General features: G+C 39.8%; 1 protein-coding gene and 1 long non-coding RNA gene across 4 annotated transcripts in view; one reads left to right on the forward strand and one right to left on the reverse strand.

The window, feature by feature from the left end:
• On the forward strand, positions 1-20,332 carry FAM227A (family with sequence similarity 227 member A). Of its 3 annotated transcripts, none has more exons than XM_053407031.1 (16): positions 1-95; positions 1,569-1,706; positions 3,244-3,329; positions 3,872-3,941; positions 5,595-5,659; positions 6,176-6,322; positions 8,056-8,157; positions 9,420-9,524; positions 9,852-9,975; positions 11,266-11,373; positions 13,061-13,131; positions 13,642-13,714; positions 14,704-14,822; positions 16,601-16,757; positions 19,077-19,227; positions 20,148-20,332. In XM_053407031.1, the coding sequence occupies exons 2-16, from the start codon at positions 1,586-1,588 to the stop codon at positions 20,269-20,271; spliced, it is 1,623 nt and encodes a 540-aa protein (XP_053263006.1). In that variant the 5' UTR covers positions 1-95; positions 1,569-1,585; the 3' UTR covers positions 20,272-20,332. The 3 variants fall into 3 exon arrangements, with proteins under 3 accessions (XP_053263006.1, XP_053263008.1, XP_053263007.1); XM_053407032.1 differs by lacking the exon at positions 1-95 and adding an exon at positions 1,063-1,123; XM_053407033.1 differs by lacking the exon at positions 8,056-8,157.
• The window catches only part of LOC128422691 (uncharacterized), a 7,063-nt gene continuing 3,050 nt past the window's right edge, over positions 17,984-21,996 (reverse strand). The window contains exon 2 of the long non-coding RNA XR_008332570.1: positions 17,984-18,902. This is a non-coding gene — a long non-coding RNA (uncharacterized LOC128422691). The remainder of the gene's footprint in view (positions 18,903-21,996) is intronic.

Here is a 21,996-nt window from a genome sequence, read left to right on the forward strand (position 1 = left end):
GGAGCGTTTCTGATATTGGCCCTCTTGGGGTCCGGAAGAAACAAACAGGGTCCCACAGCTGCGTGGGCAAGGACTCTTCCCGCCCTTTCACTCCGGTGCGTATGGGCGCCCCTGTGTTACTTTGATGCTATGTAACACCCAAATAAGTTGGGAACGTCGTTTTTTCACGTCGACCATCAACGTCTTTTTTTCTGATGAGCCTCTATAAGCTTCCCAAAGGAAAGGCGGGGGAGATCATCATACATGGACTATTATTGTTCACTTTGTTGCTCTCATTTTGCTGGCATTTTCTTCACAGTCTTAATCTGGCGACCAATCTGGGAGATCTGCATCGGCAAAGCTCTGCATGCCTGGTGGACAGTTCTTCCCTTAATTCAGCCTAGGCCATATCAACACCCATGACTGTTAAAAGTGGTTTTGTGCTTTAAATGCCTGGTGCAGATGTGGTGTAAACTGGTAGTTTCCTTATTGACAGTTTTCTGTTGCTACTGATTAATTTTGAAATAGTTGTACATTTCCTTGTAAGAAAGGTTCTCCCAAGCCCTTGGTTATTTTGTCTGCCCCTTTCCCAGTTCTACATTGTTCTTTTTGAGATGGGACAATCAGAATTTTATACCATGCATAGCTGCAGCATTGGCATATTTAGAAGGTCATTAAGGTATTTCATTTTCATGTTTTAATTTCCTGGTGATCATTAGCATGGAATTTACCATTATGTTTTTAATCACCTCTGCACACTCTTAGAAAAACAAACAAACCTCTTCCTCCCACCCTATCCTGACCCATTCCACCTCTGGATAAACATGCACAGGATCGGGCTGCACATTGATATGCAAAGCACTCCAGTATTGGACATGTTTTCTTGGGAATAAAGTTGACAAATTGTGTAGAGAATACACCTGCGCAATGTAATGATACTTTTAGGCTGATTAGAATTTGCACATTTTTACTTGGAAGGAAGTGTATATAATGCAGCCTCAGAATGCTAAAATACACATTTTTTATATTTGAAAAAATTATAAGCAAAGGTAATACTTTTTCATTCAAACTGTGAAGAGACACATTAAATTGTAACACTAACAAGAAAACTAATGTGTGTGACAGAACAAGAAACAAAATTCTGGTAGCTTCATAAAATCCTGATACTTTGCTATCCCTCCGTACAGTGGAGAACAATGCAGTTAATAGTTGTGATTTTCAGGCTTGAAATTTCTTCTGGGAATACCTAACTACAGCTAGAATTCCAAATTGCTGCCTCTGAGTTGGCAGCTGTAATTACTACAAATTAAGGAAGACAAATTAGGATAATTTTCCCCATGGGACCCTTTCTTCCTCTTACTAAGCTATATTTGGTGGAGGGGAGTGGGGCAGAAGTGTTATATTTATAAAGTAACCCTTTTGGTTTCCACATGAGGAATCCTAAAATAGCTCTCTAGATTAAATCAGCTCAAGCCAATAATTGGAAAAGTTAATTTAAGTGTGCTCATGCTTTGGAAACAAAATAGTAAGCAAGTTTGTGGGGAAATGTGTTTTTAATATAAATGTGTTGTCTCCACTTTATTTTTTAGGGTTTAGTAATTTCAAGATGCAATTTGTAACTATTAAATCATTTGTGAGCCCTTTAAAGGGATTCTTGATATTGCCATCAGCAACCCAAGAAAAGAAAAGAGACACCGTCAGTTGCACATTAGATGACAAACCACGATGTATCCTTTGTTCCTATAGTTAACAATGTATGTGTAAATAAATATATAGCTTGTATCATATATAACTGTTTTACTTTTGCTTTAATTTAAAGTGGGTAATATTTATTCGGTACCTGAACCTCATTTTTTTGAGGTTTGGAGAAATCTTGAGTCATCATTGGGATTGCCGTATTTCAAAGAGTAAAATTCCTGACACCCACAAAGTTGTGGAACTTTTTTGGACAACAAACCCACATTGTTGAGCTTTTTTGGGGAAACTTAAACAAAAAATAGTTATTTTAAGATTTTTGAGCTGTTTCCATTGCTTTTTCCATCATGTTGCCATACATCCGGGTTTTCCCTGACATTCAACAAAATTCACCCCTTGACGCCATTTTTACACCCTAAAAACCAGGACATGTCAGGAATTTTCCTGATGTATGACAAACCTGGTCATCATCCCCAAACCTAGATACTTTGTCATGAAAAAAAGAAATATAATTGCAATCAGTCTTACATGATAGTTGTGTGAGTTGAAATAAGGAAATACTATTATTTGTCTTGCATCTAGTGCGGCAGCAAGCAGCATGTGGTCAAAATCAGGCAGTCAGTTGAACACTTGTTGACTCAACATACACACAACATATTGCTTAAAAAGTTAGGCTCCACCTTCACACACTGTCAAGCAGTAGCAACATTCCTTTAGAAGACATCTGAAGGTAGCCCTGTATAGGGAAGTTTATTAATGTTTCATGCTTTGATATGTTTTTATATATGTTGGAAGCCCTCAGAGTGGCTGGTTTGTGGGGGGCCAGATTCCCCTAAATTCCTGTGTGCCAGATCCTCCCAATAATTCCTGGATGTAGTAAGTCAGAATTAATCAAGATTTGATTAAATTTTGCCAAACATGGAAATCTCCTGGATTTAGCTATGCTAAGGAGCCAAGCCAGTTTTGCAGAGCTAGCTAGATGGGCCATTAGCAGGACACAGACCAGTCATGGACCATCAAGGAAAACATCAGAGGTCAAGACTGCCAGGCAAGCAGGAGTGGGGCTTCTTTGTTGAGTGCTAGTGGGCTAGATTTAGGGTTTAACTTTGAATGATGTAGACTGTGGGGAGGTCCTTGGAGTCAATTAGCAGCAAGAAGGAGAATGAGGGGCAGGACTCCATGTGAGTTGGGGATACCAAGCTGGAACTAAGAATCACAGAAGGTGGCTGTCCTTTGAATCCAATGCTGCACTTAAGGGGGAAGTCAGACCCTCATAGGATGTGAATGCCCTGCAATCGCTCCATCTAGGTCCAGGTTGTATGTAATAAAACCATATATTATAAAGACACCACAGTCTCTGTTGTGCCTCAAAAGGTAATACAGACCCTAGTAAGCATGTCTGCAACCCCTGGAATTTCACACCGCTCAGGGAGATCGGGGTGGTGTGTAACAGTTTATAAAGGAAATATAGCATTCAAGTGATGGTAATAGGAGGTTTAACAAAAAGGACGAAGAATTTTGCATATGCTTTGAAGGTTTTCAAAATATTCCTTAACAAATATCTGTTAGTGTACGTCATTGGCAGCATAGGACAAGTGAACCAGAAAATTTCTCACTTAGAACTGGGTCTGAAAAGATATGACAGTAGTGAAGGAGTGAGTAAAGAAATCTTATCAGCACTTTATACAAGAAATCCCACTGTGTTTTTCTGATGCTACTTCTAAATAATAGATGCTTGGTCAAAGAATATTTCTTAGCCTTTTTGATGACAAACTGAAAATCAGTTGCTGCTGTTGTTGTTTTTTTAAAGCGGAGGTGAAGTCCTAGATCAGCACTAATATAACTGTGTTGAACCAGAGAATACGAGACATCAGGTGCAATGATGCTATTGCACCAGCTAGATCTAAATGTTGCAAGTTCTTGAATCCCCCATATTTTTCATGCACATATATTTATTGACAAGTTCTTCTAGTTGTCAAATATTTTATTTTACTCACATTTCTAATCCTAACTTCATATACATTTCTTAGGTTCCTGAAGAATGCTCAGGTTTTAACTGAAAATCAGTGTTAAAAGAATTACAAGATAGTGAGGGAATTAATAATGCCTCTCTTATTTAATACAAAGAAGATAAATTCCAGGACCTTGTAGGAAGTTAGTGCCTAACCCCCCTTTTCCATTATTTTTCTCATTGAAGGTGATTGGGGAAATGGGGCTCAAGAGACGCAAGACATCCAGAAAAGTATCGAGATCAGTTAGGGCAAAAGGTATGCATTAATACTACCAAATATGAAATGGAGGCTCTAACCCCTTAAAAATGATGTTATTGTTAGAACATATTTATTCGAGTAAATTTGTATTTTGTCCTGTAGTTCAGACATGCCAAACCATGATTTGTGCTAACAGCGGTTAAGAACTCTTGGCAATAAATCACCGTCGGCCAAGTTGTTGCGTGGATAAATAGGGACCTCCCATAATCTCTGCCCTAAGGAAGGATTAGAGAGGGAGATAAATATTATTGTTTTGTCTTACTCTTTCTCCAAGGCACTGAGCTTGGAATACATGGCTATTCGGCTCCACACTGCCATCACCATTTTATTCTCTTTTTGTGTCCCAAAATACTGAACAACTTGGGTGTGTGAGAAGAGTCTGGTTATAGAGGGAAAAATTATCAGTGAGCGTTAGCCTGAATTTGTAAAGGGTTTTTTCCCCTGATGTCCAGGGACAGACATGGATAAGATTTAGTAATAACAAAAACAGGTCATGAGTCGCAACAATTAGGTTTCCCAAGTGCATAGTTGCAGTAGAATCAGTTGAGCATCTTAGCCAGTCAAAGTACATTTAAGAAAATAACTGGAAAATACAAAAGAAGGTGCTGAATTTAATTAGGGAAGAGGATGCTTACTGGAGGGAAGCTATTACTTGCAGAGGATAATTTATTGTCAAATCAAGGCTTTGAACTAGGCACTGGGAATTTCATTAACCAAATACAAGCATAATACTGGTCACTGCAGGGAAATTCCCCTTTATGGTAGGCCACTTGGGGAACTTTGGTGGGAAGCTTTGGGAACCCCCCTCAATAAATGATAATTAATTCAATTTGAGTTTTCTCTGATTACTTATGTTAGTGTTATGCTCTTTGCTCAGAGCAAAACCCTAGTGAATATACTTAGTCTCAAGGCCTGTTTAGAGTTCCAGTTTAACCAAGCTTCTCAGTAACAAGCATTGGTTCAGCATGCTGTCCACTATACCACTCTGGCTCCTGGTCATCTGTATGGGCTCACTTCATTCTGGGGTGGCTACAGTACCCATGCAAACCACTGACAAATAACAAACCTCCTTTTGCTTGGAATCCATTTGCTACTTACTATAGTACCATTACAGGTTAAACCACAGAGCCTAGGACTTGCTGATCAGAAGGTCACGGTTCGAATCCCCGCAACGGGGTGAGCTCCTGTTGCTCGGTCCCTGCTCCTGCCAACCTAGCAGTTCGAAAGCACGTCAAAGTGCAAGTAGATAAATAGGTACTGCTCTGGCGGGAAGGTAAACGGCGTTTCCGTGCACTGCTCTGGTTCGCCAGAAGCAGCTTAGTCATGCTGGCCACATGACCCGGAAGCTGTACGCTGGCTCCCTTGGCCAATAAAGCGGGATGAGCGCCACAACCCCAGAGTCGGCCACAACTGGACCTAATGATCAGGGGTCCCTTTACCTTTTATAGTACCATTAAAAACTGGCACAGGCATGTGGTGGAGTGCAGTGGAAAGGGGAAAATATACTACTTCATTTTTCTGGTGGAGCAAAAATATCTGCAAACCAAATCCAGTGCTCTTACTTAACTAATTCCTACGAAAAGATTGTCCATTTTGTCCTAAGATGCTCTTCAGATGCTAAGGGTGGCCATTTTTTTCCTTATGCTGCAGAGAGAGACCAGAAGATGATGCAGAAGTCTGGGAAGCACGCTACAGAGAAACTAGCTCAGAAAAAGGTATGATGGCATGTGAGGGGTCAGGAGTCATTGATTCCTGTACATATTAGAAAGATGCAGAATCCCAAATGCTCAGGAAGTATCAGATGCATTGTGACATAAGTGCCTAGGAAGGTCTCATGATGAATCAGAGAGTTGGTCTTTTTAATCCATTATACACTCCTATAATAATTGTTTCATTTATATAACACTAGTCGTTAGCATTTGTACAGTACAGTGCTTTTGAATATTCAAAGGTTTTTTCATATCCTTTAACTCGCCACAGTCCTGGAAACAAGCTAAGATATTATTAGTACCCTATTCTAGATGGGGAGGGGGAGCTAGGGTTGAATATGGCACTAGATTTGTTAATAGTTAACCATTGCTGTGTATGAAGGTGATTTTTGTCAGGACTCTGGTGAGTCCCAAAAACTTTAGAATGTCAACAGACCATCCTTAGGGTGCTCACTGGGTTGAATTGTGGGCTGGGTGTCTTCTTGATTTCTCTTGTATTAATTTTTTTTTTTTAACTCCTAGATGGTAACAGAAAAGGATAAACTTGTGGAATTATATCAATACCCAGGATACTGTAAGGAGAAACCTACACCATTGCCAAATGGAATAGAGCTGAGTGAAATTTTGGAGAAGGTGATTCGTGCCCAGGGTAAAACACCAGTTGGTAAGGTACGCTGCATATCTCAAACATTCAGAAGTTGATAGCAGGCTGGACGAGGGAGGTAGTAGGGGTGAATTGATAATGTAGAGCCATACATACTTTTTTAATGTGCGTTTACGTGGCGCAAGATAGTATAGCTGGGGCAGTGTCAGCACCAGGCACCTTCAGGCAGTTGCTAGGGCCACAGCATCCTGGCAGGGGTCACATCTGATGACTTCCCTCGCCCTCCCCTTTGTTGGTTTTCCTCGTCTATCACTCTGAACATCCCCAGGTGGCTCAACCTAGCATCACCCTTGTGGCATTGTAGGCAGTTAAAACAGTGGTTAGCCCCAGTTGCTTATCACCGCTTGGAATGCTGTGACTGTGGCTTGGTAAGTTAGGGCCCGCTGACAGAGGACAGAGCTCACTAAAGGACACGTTAACCAGGGCTCCCTTAAACCTGGAGTTGACCCAAGTGTATAATCTGGTACAGGAGTTATGATCTTGCTATAATAGCCATGATTAATTGGCCTGAGAATGAGCATTGTGCCTGCCTGCCTGCTTCCTTCCTTCCTTCCATTATTCATTCTCTCTCAAGGCACAGTTGAAACATCCAGTGTTTCTTATCCCACATTTCCCCATTATATCTCAACTGGAAAACTCTGGTTAATCTTGGACAACAAACCAGGATGTGAAATCAAGGCCTGAAACTTCTAGACCAGAGCTTTCCAAACTGTGAGTCGTGACACATTTGTGTGCAGTGTGTTGGTGTGTCACGTGAACACTCCCCGCACCCCTCCCAGGGCTGGAAAGGGGTTAGTTTAACCTCTGCTTTGCTAGTAAAACTGAATTACTGTGTCATGAAATGATGCATGTCCCAAAAGTGTGTCACCAACATGGAAAGTATGGAAAGCTCTGTTCTAGACCATCAGGAGCATCACTAGGCCTTTGAAAGACTTGGGGCACAGCCAATCACACATATTTGCATAAAGTTTGCATGTACTGATACTCGTTATGGATTCATATTTGAGCTGAACTTCAGTGGGAAAGCCATCCTATAAGCAAAGTTCAATTTTTTAAAAAGGGGTGGGAGGGAGAAGATGCAGGAGAGACAGAATCCAGTGCAAAAAATATCAAAGGTTCAGGCCAGCCCCTTACAATGCTCCTTAGACTGTAAAGAGTCTTTTGGTACTTTAAAGATTAACAGATTTATTATGGCATAAGCTTTCATGGACTGGAATTCAGTTCATCAGATGCATGAAATTTAATCCTAAATTGGCAGGCATACACGCAAACACCATGTGGGTTTTCCAGACAGGAGTTAAATAATATAAATGGGTCATTGAGATGTTTCAAACAGATTGTTGGCAACAGGTTTTTTTTAAAAAAAAAACCTTACTGGATTTTCTATAGAAAGTGTAAATTTGGATTAAATCGGGAACAGGGGTAGACCTGCCTTTTGATGATTATGACATTTTTGGGCATTACAAAAAAAAAACTTGCAAGGATGAAGAGCACTCATCCCATAATAAACACTAGTCTGGATGTACCAATAGAATGGAGCAGAGACTGAAGAGGAGTGAGGTCAGAGGAAATGAAAATGGAAATGTAAAAGTAAGCAACAGTAATAATTACGCGAAAGAGTTACAGTTAACAAGGCCATGGTGATACATTTATTGTTCAGCTAATTAACACATGCAGTATGATCAAAATCCATAATCTTGATTTAAGACCATTATATTCTTGTTTAATTTCTTTAAAGACACGCTGGGCTTCAAAGATGCTGCAAAAGTTTCTCGATGCGCCATGTATCCAAGCTATTTTGCTGGACAGTTTCTGGTGGCAGTTTCTGCACTTGTATCATGTAAGAATAAGGGCTGAATATTGGGGGCTTGGAAGATATTTTCCTCCGGATTTTTTGTTTCTGATTTGCAGCTGCTCAGTTTATTTAGAGACAGTGCATTCCTCTTTTAATGCTAGTCCCAGTGCCAGCCCGGCAACTGCAAATGAAGAGTCCAGATTTTTTTTATTGCATTGCAGAGGCACAAAAAACCTGTAACTTCTGCTTTGGACCTGCTTGCTAGCCTCACTTTCAGTGCCACACAGGGATGACCTGCCCTTTAAGTCATTAAATAAGCACTGACTGCATCATCTTTCAGGGACGCTTTAGATGTCCTCTTTATTTATTGTGCATTCTTGATGTTTTGTGTCGGGGCAGTTATACACAGTCCTGCTTTCAATGCAGTTTGTGCCTGGATAAGTTTCAGGGTAGACATACTGTTTGCAGTCAGTGCATGTCTCATAATTTCCTGCTGAAATCCTGAAACTTTTCTAGTCTGTTTTTGTTTGTTTGTTTTTGGTCCTGCTTTTGTTGCACTGCAGTGCAAGAACGCCATTCAAGATGGCCATCACGCAATAACGTTGGAGATGCATTGGCAAACAGCTAATAAAGCAGACTGGTGTGTGGATGATCCAGTATAAATCCATCACTAATGCACAAAGGCATTGAATCAATGGCATTTTGCAGAATACACCCACCTACCCACCCACACAAACCAGTCTGGAGGGACCCTTATATTTAGACAACTGCCACATAGCATCCTTCGATCCAACGCCTGTCCTGCTTTTCTTCATTATGTAGCCATTTCTTTCTTTTAAGTTATTTATCATTTTTTTATAATAGTATTATTTATAATCACAGGAATTCACAAAGCAGCCAACAAATAAAAAAAAAAATCACAATGAAACCTTTAAAACATTAGCAAAGGAAACAGTTTAAGACAGAAACCAGTATAATAGCATTATCAAATCAAGATAAAAGCTAATGCTTTTAGAGCTGATGTTGCACTTACTATCAGAGATACCTGGGTCTCAGACAAGTTAACACTATATGTCTGCAGTAGCCCTTAGTTTTGTGCCCAATATCAAATCAGAAGCCAATTCACTACCGTGAATTCCAGCTAATGGTCTGGCAGCTGTATTTTGGACCAGGTGAAGTTTCTGTATGCTTTTCAAAGGCAGTCTCATGTATACGTAGCTTTCATTTCACTATGTGTAGGTTTGTAGTTTATCCTACCTTTCTGAAGCCTCATTGCAAACGCCTCACATTTATTTCTCTCCCAATAGCCGAATCAAGAGATTCAGGGGCGTTTGTTCGAACGCATTTCAGAAAATTATTCTCGCGTTCTGTTGGGCTGTCACAAGGTTGCCAGTCAGGAACTCATCCTTACAGTAAGTATGAAAAAAAATCCATAAAGAGATATCAGGTTTCAAGCAGGGAAACTCCCATTTGTGCCAATGAGAGATATTTTCTGAATACTAATTTTAACCCTGATATTGCTTACTGTTATTGTGCTGGGAAGGCTTAACCTTCCCCTATCCTTGTACAGTGGTACCTCGGGTTACAAACACCTCAGGTTACAAACACTTCAGGTTACAAACTCCACTAACCTGGAAGTAGTACCTCGGGTTAAGGACTTTGCCCCAGGATGAGAACAGAAATTGCAGTTGCAGTTAACCAATTTATTTGAGCTCTGATTTCTCCTGCCTTGGTTTTAGCTTTTCCCTTCACTGCTGAGTCAAGCTGTGTACACCTGCTTCTGCTACTGTTTCTCAAGGTCCTGGTTCAATACACATGAATTCAAGGCCGGGCTCTGTGATATATTCTCCGAGTGGCTGCGAGGTGAGATGGCCTGTTCTCCTTGCTTATGAAGGGAGCTGTATAGACTTTGATTGGAGATCCATGTTTCACACAATGCAGTAATGTTTATGGCAGTGCTTTTTTCTGTGGGGACACAGGAGTACGCATACCCCTAAGCATTTTATGAATCTTTGTACTTTTGTCCATTTACTGTATTTATTTCCCCCCGATTTGAACTATAAAATGGTGATTTTCTTGAGTCAAAATGAGAGTACCCCTAAACATTTTTTAAGGAATGTTCTTAGCAATCCTTCAACATAACATAACCAGCAGTTAGCTGCCACCCCCTTCCCCTCTTTGAGTCACATTCAGTCAAGAAATGTGTCTCATCTTGACATTTTTGAGCTGTCCTTAGGCTTCTTTCTCTTACCTTACAGTCGAATCCAAATAATCACTTGACTAGTTATAAGTTCCAGAGAAAAGCCATGTTAGTTTGCTGTAACAAAAGCACCTAGCAGTCCTGTAGTACCTTAAAAGAATTAACACATTTATTAAGGAATATACTTTTGTGGATAAGGATGCAGTTCATCAGATGATCAAAGTTTATGCCACAATAAACCAGTTAGTCTTTAAGGTGCTATAAAACTCTGTGTTGTTTAAGCTACTTATATGTGCCCAAGGGGGAATTTGCAGTTGTATTTGTTAAACAGCCGTTCTCCGTGCCACTTTGGAAATGGTTTTGGAAAGTGAGGCATCTTTCAGAAGCAGTTTGCAATATGGCATGAAGGCATTAAAAAGTGAAGAACCCATTGGGCATGCTTCAGTTCTTGGGTGGAGGCTGTCTTTTTCCAACATAAAACATAATCATACATAGTAAAGGTAAAGGGACCTCTGACTTAAGTCCAGTCATGACCGACTCTGGGCTTGCGGTGCTTATCTCACTTTATTGGCCGAGGGAGCCGGCGTACAGCTTCCGGATCATGTGGCCAGCATGACTAAGCCACTTCCGGCGAACCAGAGCAGAGCACGGAAATGCCATTTACCTTCCCATCGGAGCGGTACCTATTTATCTACTTGCACTTTGACGTGCTTTCAGACTGCTAGGTTGGCAGCAGCAGGGACCGAGCAACGGGAGCTCACCCTGTTGCGGGGATTCGAACCGCCAACCTTCTGATCGGCAAGTCCTAGGCTCTGTGGTTTAACCCACAGTGCCACCCGCGTCCCAGTCATACATAACACTGTCCAATAAGTTACGATTTACTGTGTATAGATGATAATAACGAGTGCATTCTTTTGCTTCTCACTATCTGTCCTCCCCCTCGCCCCATATAGGTAGCTTGAATGCACCAGGGAGTTATACTAAATGGGATTATTCCCAGTTGGAGCCAGAGCGATCCAGAAGAGAAGATTTGCTGTCTGGAAAAGGAAAATTAGGGACTGGTAAGTCAAGATGAGCAAATCTTTCAATTTCAGTTTCTCATTTTTCAGATATTAAGTTCAGTTCTCTGCAATTCCACATCAGTTTGCAATTTTAAAAAAAAAATCACATGAAAATTCATCAGAATGTGTGGCGCTTTTTCCTAATATTTACATTTTTGTATGCAATTTTATTTATTTCAACCTTCTGTTTAAGGATGCTTTAAAAATGGGCATTTTGGGTGGGGGGGAAGGGTGCCTTTTGGTTGCTTGTTTTTTAATAACGTATTGACAATTGGGAGAAATTGATAAGTGATGTAGAATTACTGGAAGCTGTAAGAAAGACATGTAACAATGCCCAGTGTGGGAGCGCCTCTTAATCTTTGGCGTCTTTTACAGATGTTGTCAGTATGTGTTTTACTGTTGTTGTTGTTGATGATGATGATATCCTGCTATTTCTCCAAGGAATTCAAGGCAGCACACAGGGTTTTTCTGCTCCCTCTTATTTTCTCACATCAATCCTATGAACTAGGTTCGGCAGAGAAGCAGTCATTGGTCCAAGGTTTTTCTTATGCCTGAGTGAAGATTTGACTCTGGGTCATCCTAGTCCAACACGCTAAGCCAGTGGTAGGGAATGTCTGGCTTATGGTCCTAATTAGGAAGTGCCTGCCAATTTGGGAACTTCCTTTCTCTAGTTGGGAAAAACGGGTTGGATTCAAAATGGAGCATTTGCAAAGGATAAAATTCTGCAGTTTCATACTTGGAGAAGGCAGTTTGAATGCATATATTTGCACATGTATGCGATCCTATTGTGCATTTCCAATCTCTTAACCATTTCTGCACCAGCACAGATTGTGGTGCCATGGACTCACTATAGTGGGTAAGCGTAGTTTTGTAAAGAATCTTTCTTGGGTTTTTTCTGTTGGAGGCAGTATTTGCAAATTGCTTTTAAGAGGATTTTCCTCTCCTTAAGGTTCATTATTGTGGGTTGTATTCTAGTACTGGGCAAGCAGAATACCACTTGCACAGTGGGAATTTTGTTTCACCTGTGCATTCTGCAGATCTGCTTTGGAGGGTCTCACAATGTTCGGGAGCTGATTTTGAGCAGGGCGGGCTGGAGGGCACAGGAGAAAAAGTTTCATTGTGTGCATGTAACTCTGCTACTTGAGTAGAGCTGTAGTATTGGATGCAGCCCTGTGTAATCAACATGTCTGCTTCCAGGAGGTCTGATATAGTATATTTGTGGTGTAGGAGGAGATTCAGTTCCAGGTACAATAGATCAGAGGACTGCCTTTCCTAGAGTTGGCATCCAGCTGTGAAGGGAGCACTGCCTTTATTCACTTCCCTGTTTTGATGGGATTTATCCCCTTGGATCAGCAAAATATTCAAGTGTTCATGATTGTTCAGCTCGTACCTGGCTAGTTTAGAACCATTTGGGGTCAGCTTCCATGTGAGCCTCGTAACTGATGGTGTAGGAAGGAAGATGGCTGTGTACTGCTAGGGTAGAGGATAGTCTTCCATAGGTAGAACCCTCATCATTTCAATAGGATTCTGAGAAATCCCCCAAAGAATCAAACTGCATATGCAAGAAGTATAAAGTGTGCATTGTGGACAGTGTGTTCTATGTCCCAGGCAGAGAGAGAAATTCCCTATTCACCCAATGATAGGTAATAAGGAAATAATTTATAATAAGCAACTTTGATTTCCACAGGCTGTGATATTTCCTTTAGCAACTATGCGTTACCTGGTACTACACGGAAGCACCCATTGACACTCCGAAAGGTAATAGGTTATTTCATTTGCAAGCATCAGTATAGGGGCTGTTAATATGGGCAAGGTGTTCTAAAGATAGACGAAAGATTATACCAGAGCAGGTGGAGGATCAACTCATAGAATCATAGAATTGTACAGCTGGAAGTGACTACAAGGATCATCTAGTCCAACAGGAATCTTGCCCTACTTGGGGCTTGAACCCACAACCTTGAGATTAAGAGTCTGGTGCTCCTATCGATCGAGGCATTTGCTCATATGACTTAAGGTCTATAAGCCCCATGGTACAATGATTTTAAGAAAATAGTACCAGTAACTCTTCCCAATGCTGTGTTGCATTTGGTAAATAAGAGTGAGCGCTGATCTATTAAAAAGAAATGAAAAATGCTACCTGAATAATGTCCCAATATTTAAAGTCCTTTCCTCCTTTTTAAAATCTCCAAACTTACTCCTCCCCACCCAAATTTAATATGTAAAAACATAAATGTGGTATGAATTTTTTCTTCATCTCTTGTGATCTAGAAGCATACAGCCATTAAAAAAGTCAAGAAGTCTGTCTCCAGGAAAAAAATTCAAAAGCAGTTTCCTTTGGAAGGTAATACAGTGAAAAATTTGATAAATGTATGCAAGATCTGTTGTAAACATTAGAGTCCTCCATTGTGCTAACAGCATTGATGTGGCATGCTTTTTCCAAGTGAGTGTATGGAAGCGTGTGTTGTCATGACTCATAAGTAAGAGATGTAGATGAATTACAGTGGTACCTCAGGTTACATATGCTTCAGGTTACAGACTCGGCGAGAAGCCAAGTTACAGAGAACCAGGCAGGGGGCCTTCTCAGTAGTGGCACCCGCCCTGTGGAACGCCCTCCCACCAGATGTCAAAGAGAAAAACAACTACAGTGGTACCTTGGGTTAAGAACTTAATTCATTCTGGAGGTCCGTTCTTAACCTGAAACTGTTCTTAACCTGAGGTACCACTTTAGCTGATGGGGCCTCCCACTGCTACTGCACCGCCGCTGCGCAATTTCTGTTCTCATCCTGAAGCAAAGTTCTTAACCCGAGGTACTATTTCTGGGTTAGCGGAGTCTGTAACCTGAAGTGACTGTAACCCAAGGTACCACTGTACCAGACTTTTAGAAGACATCTGAAGGCAGCCCTGTTTAGGGAAGTTTTTAATGTTTAATAGGTTATTGTATTTTAATATTCTGGTGGAAGCTGCCCAGAGTGGCTGGGGAAACCCAGCCAGATGGGCGGGGTATAAATTATTATTATTATTATTATTATTATTATTATTATTAATCTCTCCTTTGGGTAAAGCATGGAATGTTCTCTCATTTCTTCATATATTAAGTGTATGGGCTCCCAGTAAAACGAGGCTGCATTTTAAGCTGTATTTTAATCAACTGGTTTTTTTTTAATGTTTTTATTGTATTTTATATTTAGTGTTAGCCACCCTGAGCCCGGTCTTGGCCAGGGAGGGCGGGGGTATAAATAAAAAGTAGTTGTTGTTGTTAGTCATTCTTTCTGAATTAAGAGACAGCTTACATAACAACTGAGAAGCTTTTTCTCCCTCCCCCATCCCTAGAAAAAATGAGTCTATATTTTCACTCTTTGAGGACTACAGAGGATGATGAGCAGCATTCATCACAGAAGCATCAACGCTCATCAAAAAAGAAACTGAAGATTGCTTTGCTTCCTCGAGAGGTAATGTAATTAATGTAGAGGAGACATTTTAAAATAGCACAATTACTTGAGGATAAGATAGTAACATATCCCTACTGCTTATACAGATGTCCTTTGAATTCAATACAGAAAAGAAAGTTTATTCAGCTAGGATAATAATAATAATAATTTTATTTATACCCTGCCCTCCCCGGTCAGGACCTGGCTCAGGGCGGCTAACATCAGAATATATAATACATTAAAAACAGAGAATCAAACAATCAATTAAAATACAACTTAGAATCAAGCTAAGGTCAAATAAAATCAGATGGCAACCCATGAATTATAACTATAAGGGTTGGGAACATTAAGTGCTTGGTAGGCCCAACCATTTGTTCTGGGCTTATATGGGCCAGTGGGAAGAGTTTCAGAGGCCACTTACATGCAGGGTCTTATAAAAGGATCTTACAGAAGGAGAGGGGGGTCAAACTGGGCCTCGACCAAAGGCATGGCAGAATAGCTCCACCTTACAGGTCCTGCGGAAAGATGTCAGATCCTGGAGGGCCCTGGTTTCTTGCGACAGAGCGTTCCACCAGGCTGGGGCCAGTGCCAAAAAGGCCCTGGCTCTTGTCGAAGGCAGTCTAACTTCCTTGAGGCCTGGGACCTCCAAGGTGTTATTATTTATGTAAGGTCCTCCGCGGGGCCATAATAGGAGAGGCGGTCCCATAAGTATGAGGGTCCTAGGCTGTATAGGGTTTTAAAGGTTAAAACCACCACCTTAAAGGATACATGCTTAATGAGGATGATTATTCTGAGAGACACAAAAATCAGGAGTGAAACAGAAAAGAAGCATCTTGAATGAGCAGTTATGTCAATCAGAGAGCAGTCCCAAATTATCTGTGAGCTGATTCACATTTGAAAACTACCCACATGGACATATGAGGGGCCACAGCAAGGCTGACCACAAGACATCACTCATGCAGAAAGACTCTGTAACCTCCAAAAGGGCAAGTTTAAAAAAATGCTAGTGGAACCACAGAAAATGTGAATCCATGCAAAAAGCATCTGCGAGCCCTGCTCAGCCATGAGACAACCCTTCCCATTATTGAGGGGCTCACATTAGGATATTAAATATAGCAAACTGTAAAGATGAGGTTGCTACATTATTGTGCCAATGAAAAATCTATAGGAAATCAAATATTAGGGATACAATAATGTATCTTTTAGATCTAGAAGAATGATGTATATCTGTAAAACAATTGACATTCAAAAGATATTTCAAATCTTTCCCTTTGGTTTTTGTTGTGAAAATTGGATGCAACAATTCAAGGTTTCTGACCTGAAATGCAACATAAACATGAAATTTTACTGCTTTTGATTTTTTACTTCTCCTGATAGGTTAAAGGAACAAATGTGTCTACATAAAGTATACTGAATTCTGTTGCATATAAAGTGAAATAGAATTCATAGCTGCCGGCTATTACTACATGCCTTTTGCCATCAAAACGTTAACTGCTGCTGCAAAATTATTGGATGTCAAATTATTAGATTCAAAATGATTGAATATCAAATGGTAGCTGGGGAATGTTTGGAGAATGTTCTCCATCAAAATTCAGGAAGACTTTGAGAAGCTATTTTTTATATTTTTATATTTGAGAAGCTAACAAGGTGTTAGCAGTGGTTGTTGCGGACAGTTTGAATGTATTATCAAAGTTCTGTGATCATTCACTCTGGATGGAAACAATTACAGTTGTAAGATGCTACTACATCCACAAATCTGAGTGTAATAGAAGTAACCACTGTCCTCATTTATCTTCTAGTCACATCCAGCCAGTTCTGGTCCTGAGTACACTTGGCACCACCTGAATATTCATGGTCACTGCCCACTAATTCAGCACTTTCTTCAGAAGCGGAATGCTGTATCAAAGGCAGGATGTGACATATTTTTAAGCAGGAGGGCAATTTGCAAGCCAATACCATATCCTTATGAACTGTTCAAGGGAAATGAGGATGGGAAATTCTTTTATATAGCTACATTTTTGTTCATGATTCACCAGTTCAGAATTACTTATGTACAGTGCATTATGCAGTATGTTGATCAGTTCATAGCTTATATTTAGGACATTAGACCATTAGGCTTGTTGTTTTAAAAAATGGCCACACTTAACAATTCAAACTAAGCCACATCAAAGAGTCCTGGGTATCAAGGGGTGTAAATATACAAAGTAATTTTTGACTATGTTCTGGGAACCATGCAGTTCCTCTGAACCTCTGTCAGGAATTCTTGAGTGAGATGATCATGAAGGAAGACAAACTTGAATAACAGTTTGCTCATTGTTCCTGATCTTTCTGTGAAATAATGCAGAACAGTAGTGAAGTACTGGATGTGCTCTCAGTATCTGATGGGTTAGGCCAGATAAGCCTAGCCGAAACCGTGTGCCCTAAATCAATTCTTAGATGCAGGGAAGGATCTGTCAATTTTGGTTCTCTCAGTTTCTCATTTTTCCAACATTAAATTCAGTTCCCAGCATTTCTGCAGGAATTTGTGGTTTTTTTAAAAAAAAAATCCTTATGAAAATTATTTGGCAATTTATTGTGAATTTGTCCTAATAAATAGCTTTTCCATGTAATTTTGACTATTGTGCACATTTTTGCAAGCAATTTCTCCTAAAGCATTTTTGTGTTATTTTCACTAATATGTTCATTTTAATGCACATTTTGACCTAATATATGCATTTCTGTAAACAGGTGACTTGGTTGGAGAACTGCATTGTAAAATTGGATAAATGCTAATTCTGAAAGATGCCTGTGTTCTTGTTCTCATAGTGTTTAAAAAAGTGCAAATTTGATAAGAGTCACCTTTAAATGCAAACCTGAATCAAATTTCTCTCCTATTCCTCCTTGGGAGACAGTTCAGTATAGAAAGGGTTCCCTAAAAGTAGGATGTTTAAAAAACACGTTATTGTTGTTAGTGGTGGTGGTGGTAGTAGTAGTAGTAGTAGTAGTAGTAGTAGTAGTAGTAGTTTTTCCCAGTCTGGGAAGAAGTCCCCACTCAAGGGGACTTACACAGATAAAATAGAACAAATTAAAAATATAGAAAAGTCAACCATTAAAATGTAATTAAAGCAGACATAAAATAGTTCTGCTTCTTAGAGTAGAGGGCAACAATTTAGTCAGCAGAGACAAAAAAAGCACAGCTAGAGAATGATTTAGGAGCTGATTTTAATATGTTATAGTTAAAGATGCAACATCTCTGTCTGCAAACTAGTTCCCTGTATGGAAGACATGTTCACACTCCCAATATTTTTTTGTCTTTTATTATTAAATAACCAACCTGTGCTGCAGAAGGATCAAACTTAAGTTTTAAATTCTGAATTATAAAGCAGTTTATCATTTACTAGGGCTGAGGACTTCTGGGTTATAAAGAGCACAAAAGGAACATGTGTATACCTTTTAGTTTCACTGGGTTGCAGCCATTGACTTTCATTGGCCATTTCATGGTCCACTCAAGCCAAATTGCATTCCCAGAAACACACATGGGGCTGTTTCTACCACTGTAATGCAGAAGGTAGGAGGGCATGCAGTTCTTGACTTGGTATTAGTGGTCTTGGGCTCTTATAAAATCCTACTCTGAACCTTCAGTCTACTTTAGACCCATATTTAAAGATAATGGCCCCTATCCAGCGCAGTTATGCATGCTTAAGCCCATTTATTTCAATATATTTACATCTGTGTAGTTGAAATATTTATACCCTGCCTACTAACCAAAGTCCTTGGGAGAGTGTACAATATTGTTAAAATGCTGTACAAAAACAATTTGGATATTAGAGTCCCACTCACGGGGCAGGGCTTCCTCACCCTGGCTGATTTTGATACCTACTTAGTTCCTTGGCTCCTGGTGGTAGATGCAAGAATTACAGGTGAGGCAAAGGCCTCCCTCACCTTCCAGTCTTTGGATGCCCCAAAGCGGATGAATTTCTGCATCGCACAACAGGTCTTGGAGGAAATAACCCTGGCCTGTAAATGGCTGCTTAAGTAGCCAGATGTTAAGGGTCCTTTGCAGATTGGTGCTTCCTCCCCCAAGCTGCTACTGATGTCCATCTCAGCTGGTGTAACAGATTTCTGAAAAATAGTTTTGCATTATCCATAGAGTTGCCATTGACTGAGTTTTATTCCCAGATAATTACAGAATATGCTTCCCCTCACCCCCCCGCCCCCCCCAAGCTCAGTACATGTTCTCTTTGGTATGCTTGAGGTAAGCAATTGGATTAAAATTTTCCTTTACTTCTGAAATCACGGATTCTGCCCAGACATATGCAGAAGTGATCAAGCAAAGTTTTCAGAGCCTCCGCCAGAGGCACAAAGATTTCATGAAAACTTATCGGAGACACCGGAGAGAAATGAGGAAATTTGATCAACTGAGCAAGTATAACCTGTTGGTTTTCAGGTATTTAAAGAGCTTGTTAAGTACAGCTTTATACATTACAATCTCAACATGAAGGAGACTGGACTGTCTAAGGGCCTTTCCACGATCAGCTGTATGCATAGCCAATGCATGGTTGCTGTTTGCTAACACTAAGAACTGTCATGACAGTTCAGATAGCTTAGAATTGTAGCATTGGAAGGGACCCGAAGGGTCATCTAGTCCAACTCCCTGCAATGCAGAAATCTCAGCTAAATTATCCATGATAGATGGCCATTAAACCTCTGCTTAAAATCCTCCAGTTAAGGATAGTCCACGGCTTCCTGAGGGAAATCATTCCAATGTTGAACAGCTCTTATTGTCAGAAAGTTCTTCCTGCTGTTTAATCAGAAACTCCTTTCTTGTTTTAGACATCCTTGTATTTTTGCTATGTTGCCTTATACTGTAGTGTACAGTTAAACTTGTGCATTTATTGTACCAGTCCACATACTGCCTCTCAGTTTTGTACTTCTATTGCATGGACTTGTCATTTCCCCAGCATTTAAAATTAAATGTTTTACTTGTGATAATCCCTCGTGAGCAGAACAACTCTCCCTGCACATTGTCTGCACAATTGCATTAACTTTTTTTAAAAATTGAAGTTGTGTGCTTTCCCTGTTTATGATGGAGGGCTCATTTAGGCATATTTAAGGATAAACTTCAGCAAGACTATGTCTCTCTCAGCGTGGTTGTCTGTCCTTGTGTTTTATTCATGATGTGCAGATGCCTTATAAAAAATGAGTAATCAGAGTGTGGCTATTTCACAGTAAATGACCATTGTGAAAGTAGCCCTAATTTTCGGCAATGTATTGCAAGGTTTCTCTTCGCCTTCCTTAAATTTAATGGCTTTTTCTTTAAATTAATTTCAAGCATAATTAATTACACTTTTTCCCTTGTCACCATAGGCAAGAGATGCTGGAAGAGATGAAAAAGCAGGCCCAAAAGCAGAAAGAGTTGTTTTCTTGCCCAGAGGGACTGAGTTCTTCAGACAAGTTTATATGCCGCACCCCAAAAGTCACGTTCAACTAACTGACTTGTTAACTTACATGTGGCCCTAGCAATAAATTTAGTTTTCTCTTTTTGAAATGAATGAGACTTAAGTTCAAATTGAATCTATTTGGGAGAAGCTCTTCTATAAACATTGTTACTATCTGCTTTATAAAAAGAATGTTTAAAGGAAATTAACCTACATTTGGTGCAAAAGCATTTGGTACAAAAGCATTTCTGATTAGAAGCAATTGTGTATTACTGCATTACAGGAGTAAGGTGAGCACTGGTTGAGAGGGAGTTTCCTTCATTAATTCAGGCATGTCATTTATGTTGAATTCTTTTAAGAGGGGGTTCTCATTTTCATACCACTGTTTGGCCGTGTCCATTTCAATAATATATTGACTATGAACGGGACTTAAAAACAGGGCTCAGATATATCCTAGGCTAGACAGACTAAGTATAAAGCAGGGGTGGGGATTTTGGGACTCTCCATATTTTGCTAGATTACGACTGTCATCATCTCTGATCATTAGCCACACCAGATGGGGTTTATGGAAACTGGAATCCAGCAACCTCTGAAGAATCACAGGTTACCCATGCCTGGTTTAGAGGCACCTGGAAGCTGTCTTTAGAAATTTTATTTTTGCTACCTAGATCTCTATACATCTTCTAGATCTCAGCATACCTTACTTGGAAAGCTATATTTAAGCATATGTGTTTTCTCTTCACCTTATTTTCTGTTTTCATGAAAATCAAATTGTAATATTTACCTTTAAGGGGCAGCATTTTGAAATGTTAAAAATCCCAACCTACATTGCTTTTGAAAACCTACCATTATGTACTGAAATAATGGCTTTTTGCAATATCTATATATTTAACACAACTCGGTCGTTTACATTATTTCAACAGTGCATTACAACTGTCAGTACTTATTTCATGCAGTTATTCTGAACACAATGCAGAGAAACACTAATTTAGTACACTTCGAAGGTCTGAACTTGTGTTTGACAATATTTGTTTTAAATCATAATTGACTACCTTTTTCAATGATTTCAAAGGCTCCTTAATCAGTGCTGTGACACAAGGCAGTATGTTCTTTCTCTACTTCACATCTTACCCTGCAGCCCAGTGAACTGAATGTGCTGGTCTTCAGTGTTGGTGGTCTCAGGGATGCAGCATTTAGTATTTTATGCCCATAAAAGTACTGTGATAAATCTATGGAGTACCTGTGTTTCATTATTACAAATCTATGAAGAATATATCAAATTTAATTTCCCTGAGACATAGTGATTTAGGAAAAAAATTGTAACAGGACATCAGTTCTATCTAGCCCAAGTTTACCTTTTCACATTTTATAATCCCAACAATAAAAGGAGGAGTTAGAGGATTACATGAGCAATCCTACTAGAATTCTTTTTTCTTTCTTTCTTTTTTACAATTAGTTTGCAAAAAACATGCCCAAGTTAACATTTTCTGTCCTTGGAAGAAGAAATCTTTTGGTGGTCTTACATAAAATACCCGGACATGTAGCAATGTCCATAAAAACATCACCTGCCAACTTCTTAATTCTGAACCAAAAAAGGCAATTATGGTCAAGCTGAGAAATCCTGGCAATGAGCCATTTCTTACAGACATTCTGACACAATTTCTTTTAGTTCTGTACCAGAGAAGTAGATACTGGTCTGATCCAGTTTGCCAGATTTCATGCTGTTTTGCATGGACTGAGAAGAAGGTGCCCATCCCCAAATATTTGAAGTTACAACT

The sequence above is a fragment of the Podarcis raffonei genome, chromosome 10 (assembly GCF_027172205.1).
Source record: "Podarcis raffonei isolate rPodRaf1 chromosome 10, rPodRaf1.pri, whole genome shotgun sequence".
NCBI classification, from domain to species: domain Eukaryota; kingdom Metazoa; phylum Chordata; class Lepidosauria; order Squamata; family Lacertidae; genus Podarcis; species Podarcis raffonei.